General features: G+C 70.1%; 1 protein-coding gene across 1 annotated transcript in view; it reads left to right on the forward strand.

Annotated features, from left to right (window-relative positions):
• Spen (spen family transcriptional repressor) overlaps nucleotides 1–6,212 on the forward strand; it is a 72,673-nt gene extending 66,461 nt beyond the window's left edge. Inside the window, 5 exon segments of the mRNA XM_048350301.1 lie at nucleotides 1–3,465; nucleotides 3,695–4,177; nucleotides 4,313–4,507; nucleotides 4,726–4,884; nucleotides 5,121–6,212. Of these exon segments, the coding sequence (XP_048206258.1) occupies nucleotides 1–3,465; nucleotides 3,695–4,177; nucleotides 4,313–4,507; nucleotides 4,726–4,884; nucleotides 5,121–5,252 (4,434 nt within the window). The 3' untranslated portion in view covers nucleotides 5,253–6,212.

The raw sequence follows: 6,212 nt of genomic DNA on the forward strand, positions 1-6,212 counted from the left end.
CGGGAGTCGGGGCGCGAGGAGCTGCCCCCTGCCCCGCGGCTGTCCGCCGAGGTGGCCCAGCTGGCCAAGCAGATGGAGCTGGAGCGGATGGAGCTGGAGCGGGCCGTGGAGAACATCGCCAAGCTGGCCGACGCGGCGCCCCGGGGCGCGCACAAGGCCGCGGCCATGGCGGCTGCGGGGCTGGCCGCCGAGGACCGCGACAAGCCCGCGCCCCAGGCCAGCGAAACCGAGCTGGCCGCCGCCATCGGCTCCATCATCAGCGACATCAGTGACTCCCCCGCCGCGCCCCCCTTCCCCGCGGAGTCCCAGACCGACCTGCCACCGCCCGGGGAAGCGGCGGAGCCCGAGCCCCACCAGCCCGTGCCGGCGCTCGGGGAGGCCGCCTTGCAGCCCCCGGGGCCCGCGGTCGGTGCCCTGACCCCCTCGGCGGGTGCCCGGGAGGCGGGGGGAGATGGCAGCGACACCGCCCGCCCGCCCCGGCAGGCCCGAGGCGCCCGAGAAGGGGCGGCCACCCTCGCTCGCAAGGACAAGGGCCGCCAGAAGACCACGCGGTCCCGCCGCAGACGGAATACGAACAAGAAGGCGAGCGCCGCCGCCGCCGCCGCCGCCGCCGCCGCCGAGCCCCCGAGCGCCGCCGCCGCCGCGGACGCCGACCCGGCCCCGAGCCAGAGCCCTGCGGCCGGCGAGGCCGCGCGCCCGGCGCCGGACCCGCCACAGGAAGGGGCGCCGAGCGACAGGTCCCTCCCCGCCCCCGCCCCGGGCTGCGCCTCCGACCCCAGCCAGACCCCGCCCGCCGAGGGCGTGCCCCAAGACGGCAGCGCCGAGGAAAAGACGCCCCCCAAAGCGCCCGCGCCCCCGGCCCTCCCCTCCCCACCCCGGCCAGCTCCGGTGGACGACGAAGCCCAGGCCAGGTTCAAGGTGCATTCGATCATTGAGAGTGACCCCGTGACCCCACCCAGCGACTCGAGCCTCCCCCTGCCCGCACTCCCCTCCGTGACGGCCGCCAGGCTCGCCGCCCCCGGCCCCTCCGGGGCGGCCCCGCACCAGAGCCCCCCCACGAAGCTGGCGGAGTGGATGCCGAGGCCCGAGGAGCCCCCGCCCCCGTCCACCCCGTCCCCCGCCCTTCCCCCGGACACTAAGGCCTCTGACGTGGACACCAGCTCCAGCACGCTGCGGAAGATCCTCATGGACCCCAAGTACGTCTCGGCCACCGGCGTCACGGCCACCAGCGTCACCACGGCCATCCCGGAGCCCGTGAGCGCCGCCCCCGCGCTGCACGCCGCGCCGCCCCCGCCCGCGGAAGCCAAGAAGCCCCCTTCGGAGGACGGCCCCGCGGTGCCCGCCCTGCCCTCCGCCGACACGCAGGCCTCGCAGCTCCCCGTGACCGCCGACAAGGACAAGGTGGCCCCCGTCATCGCCCCCAAAATCACGTCTGTCATCAGCCGGATGCCGGTCAGCATTGACTTGGAGAACTCGCAGAAGATCACTTTGGCCAAGCCGGCCCCCCAGACTCTGACGGGCCTGGTGAGCGCCCTGACGGGCCTGGTCAACGTCTCCCTGGTGCCCGTGAACGCCCTCAAGGGCCCCGTGAAAGGCTCCGTGGCCACGCTGAAGGGGCTGGTGAGCACCCCCGCGGGGCCCGTGAACGTGCTCAAGGGGCCCGTGAACGTGCTCACCGGGCCCGTGAACGTGCTCGCCACGCCCGTCACCGCCGCCGCCGTGCCCTCTGGGGGGGTGACGGCCACAACGGGCACGACCACCATGACCACCATGACCACCATGACGGGCGCCGCAGCCACGCCGTCCGCCAAAGGCAAGCCGAGGTCGGGCAGCAGCGAGAACAACCGCTTCCACCCCGGGGCCATGTCCGTGATCGATGACCGGCCCGCAGACACGGGCTCGGGGCCGGGGCTGCGCGTGAACACCTCGGAGGGGGTTGTGCTCCTGAGCTACTCGGGCCAGAAGACCGAGGGCCCGCAGAGAATCAGCGCCAAGATCAGCCAGATCCCCCCGGCCAGCGCCATGGACATCGAGTTCCAGCAGTCGGTGTCCAAGTCCCAGGTGAAGCCCGACCCGGCGCCGCCCTCGCAGCCCGCGCCCAAGGGCCCGCAGGCCCCCTCGGGCTTCGCCAACGTGGCCACGCACTCCACCCTGGTGCTGACCGCGCAGACCTACAACGCGTCTCCCGTGATCTCGTCGGTGAAGGCCGACCGCCCGGCGCTGGAGAAGCCCGAGCCCATCCACCTGTCGGTGTCCACGCCCGTCACGCAGGGCGGCACCGTGAAGGTGCTCACGCAGGGCCTCAACACGTCCCCCGTGCTGGTCCACAACCAGCTGGTCCTCACCCCCAGCATCGTCACGGCCAACAAGAAGCTCGCCGACCCCGTCACCCTCAAGATCGAGACCAAGGTCCTCCAGCCGGCCAACCTGGGGCCCACGCTCGGCCCCCCGCACCCCCCGGCGCTGCCCGGCAAGCTGCCGGACGCGAACCACGTGGCCCCGGGAGCCGGCGCGCCCGCCGAGCGAGCCCTGCCCCACCCGGCGGCCGGCAAGGCGGAGGCGCCCTCGCCCCGCCCCAGCGGGCCCGCGCCGCCCTTCCCGCGGGCCTGCCACCCCAGCAGCACCGCGTCCACCGCGCTGCCCACCAACGCCACGGTCATGCTGGCGGCCGGCATCCCCGTGCCGCAGTTCATCTCCAGCCTCCACCCCGAGCAGTCGGTCATCATGCCCCCCCACAGCATCACCCAGACCGTGTCCCTCGGCCACCTGTCCCAGGGCGAGGTGAGGATGAGCACGCCCGCCCTGCCCAGCATCACCTACAGCATCCGCCCCGAGGCGCTGCCCCCGCCCCGCGCGCCCCCGCAGCCCCAGCAGCTCGAGGTGCGCGCCCCGCCCCGGGCCGGCACGCCGCAGCCGGCGCCCGCCCCCGTGCCCGCGCTGGCCTCGCAGCTGCCGCCCGAGGAGGAGGTGCACTACCTCCCGGTGGCCCGCGCCGCGGCCCCCGTGCAGTCGGAGGTGCTGGTGATGCAGTCCGAGTACCGGCTGCACCCGTACACCGTGCCGCGGGACGTGAGGATCATGGTGCGCCCGCACGTGACCGCCGTCAGCGAGCCGCCCCGCGCCCCGGACGGCGCGGCCAAGGCGCCGCCCGCCAGCAAGGCCCCCCAGCCGCCGGCCAAGGAGCCCGCCAAGCCCCCCGACGCCAAGGCCGCCGCCGCCGCGCCCGCGCCCGGCGAGGCCCGCATCCTCACCGTCACCCCCGGCAGCCAGCTGCAGGGGCTGCCGCTCACGCCGCCCGTGGTGGTGACGCACGGCGTGCAGATCGTGCACTCGAGCGGCGAGCTCTTCCAGGAGTACCGCTACGGCGACATCCGCACCTACCACGCGCCCGCGCAGCTCTCCCACGCCCCGTTCCCCGTGGCCTCGCCCATCGGCCTGCCCTCCCGCGCCAAGACCCCGGCCCAGGTGAGCCCGCGTGCCCCCCCCACCCCCCCCAGCACCGAGCCGGAGCTGAACCGCCCAGGCCCCTTGACGGGGTCAGAGGGCGGGCGGGCCCGGCTGCGGCTGCGGGAGAGCTTGGCCCCGGGGGTCCACGCGGCCGGCGCCCTCCCCGGCCCCGGGGCTCTGGGTGGGTTTGGTGGCCGCGCTTGGTGTGTGGCCGGCTCTGACCGCCCCTCTCCGCCTTCCCCCCTAGGGCCCCTCGGAAGGCGAGCCCCTGCCGCCCACCCCCTCCACGCAGCCCGCCTCGCCCCTGTCGGCCGCCCAGCCGGCCCCGCCCGTGCCCGCCGGCCAGCCCGGCCCGCCGCCCAGCAGCAAGAAGCCGCCGGTGTCCCAGGAGGCCAAGGGGACCCAGACTGGAGGCGCCGAGCAGCCGCGCCCCCCGGCCGTCCCCGCGAGCAGGCCCCCCGAGCCCCACGCCCAGCTCCAGAGGGCGCAGGCGGAACCGGGCCAGGCGTCGCACCCTTCCCCCGTGTCGGTCACCATGAAGACCGACCTCCCGGCCCCTCTGCCCCCCCAGGCTGCCCCCAAGCAGCCGCTGTTCATCCCCACCACCTCGGGCCCCAGCACCCCGCCCGGACTCGCCTTGCCGCACACCGAAGCCCAGCCAGCCCCGAGCCCGGACTCCTCCCTGCACCTGACTCCCCAGCGGCCTGTGGACATGGTGCAGCTTCTCAAGGTGAGCTCGGCCCGGCCCGCCGCCCCGTCAGCCTCCGCCTGCGGGGGGGGGGGGGGGGGGAGAAGGTGGGGGGCGAGCCCGGCGCCGCCCCGCCCCGGCGCGCTCCTCACTCGTGCGCTCTTTTCCCTCGCGCAGAAGTATCCCATTGTGTGGCAGGGCTTGCTGGCCCTCAAGAACGACACGGCTGCCGTGCAGCTCCACTTTGTCTCAGGCAACAACGTCCTGGCCCACCGCTCGCTGCCCCTCTCGGAAGGAGGCCCCCCGCTGAGGATCGCCCAGAGGATGCGGCTGGAGGCCTCCCAGCTCGAAGGGGTTGCGCGGAGGATGACGGTGAGACTCGGGCCCCCCCCCCCCCCAGCCTCCTGACACTCTCCAGGTGGACGTGACAGACGTTCCTGTTTGGAGACCCCACGCAAAGCTACTTGCTTTCAGCAACCAGGGGGAGCTCGGGACGCTGTCGTAGGTGGGGGGTGTGGTGGGCTTGACACTGGGTTGGACATGTGCTCCTGTTTGGCTAGGAGACCCCTGACCACTGGCCTCTGTCCCAGGTGGAGACGGATTACTGTCTGCTGCTAGCGCTGCCCTGTGGTCGCGACCAAGAGGACGTGGTGAGCCAGACAGAGTCCCTCAAGGCCGCCTTCATCAGCTACCTGCAAGCCAAGCAGGCGGCAGGGATCATCAACGTCCCCAACCCCGGCTCCAATCAGGTTGGTCCTGCGTCGCGGCCCCTCGGCGGGGTGTGCGCTTAGAGGTGGGGGGGGGGGGGGGGCGGGGCTGTGCTGGGGAGAAGCCAGGGCAGAACCGGCTGGATGGCCCCGAGCTCGCTGCCCTGGGTATAAGATGGCGGGTACTGGCTGGCTTGCCCTGGCGCTCTTGAGGACGTCCCCGCGTGGAGTGGGGAGGGTGAGGTGAGGCCAAGAGTCTCACTCTTCTCTTTCCCCAGCCCGCCTATGTGCTGCAGATCTTCCCGCCCTGCGAGTTCTCTGAGAGTCACCTGTCCCGCCTGGCCCCGGACCTCCTCGCCAGCATCTCCAACATCTCCCCACACCTGATGATCGTCATCGCCTCCGTGTGAGGCGGCGCCGGCCCTCAACCCCGGCCAGGGCAGCCCCGGCAGGCGTGGGGGAGCTGCTGCTGGGGACAGACCACCAGAGGCCAGCTTCCTGCACTCGCCCGCCCGCCCAGCTCCGAGGGGCGGACCTCTGGGCGGAGGTGCTGCTACTTTGTATGTTTACACGACACTTTTCACCCAGGACAGACCACCGCCGGATGCACCGACCGCAGACTCCTAGGGGCTGGGTTTCTGTCTCCTCTTCGGGGAGAAAAGGAACAGGGCAATGGAATGAATCTTTTTTTTTTCTTTTTTTATAAGAAACAAGAGAACTGCCTTTGCACTAAATTAGTGACTTGGATTTTTTTTGCACAGTGAAGATAGGCTGTGACACTGGACACTCGTGTACAGGAACACACATCACGGACTCTTAATGCTGGAACCTTGGGGGTCAAGGAACATTTCATTGGGGTTTTTTTGCCCCGCCTCCTCCCTTCCCTGCTCATTGGATGTGTCACCTTTCTCAATTCTCCTGCTGCCACCACCTTCGACTCACGAGGATGTACAGTTTCAATCAAACGCGCAAACAGAAGGATTTCCTTTCTTGGTGGGACATGCAGAACTTGGGGTGTGTATATATAAATATATAATATATATAAATATATATAATACTGACTTAAAAATCAATTTCCCCGACATACATTTTTTTTAATCTGTGCCAAAAATGTGTTTTCAAAGAAAATCTTATTTTCATACTCAGACTTTGTACTGTCACTCATTGTCTCTGCGCTTGGCCGCAGCCCGGGTCTTCCTGCCACGTGGAAGCGTCTGTCACCCAGCATCTGTACGGGACCGGCCAGTCCCCCTGCGACCCGGACCGCCCCAGACCTCCTAACACTATTAATTTATGAAACTGTTTTCCTCAGCGCAGTTTTGTTTTGTGTGTCCATTGGATTACAAACTTTATTAAAAAAATACAAAACA

Source organism: Perognathus longimembris, chromosome 7, assembly GCF_023159225.1.
Source record: "Perognathus longimembris pacificus isolate PPM17 chromosome 7, ASM2315922v1, whole genome shotgun sequence".
Classification (NCBI taxonomy): Eukaryota; Metazoa; Chordata; class Mammalia; order Rodentia; family Heteromyidae; genus Perognathus; species Perognathus longimembris.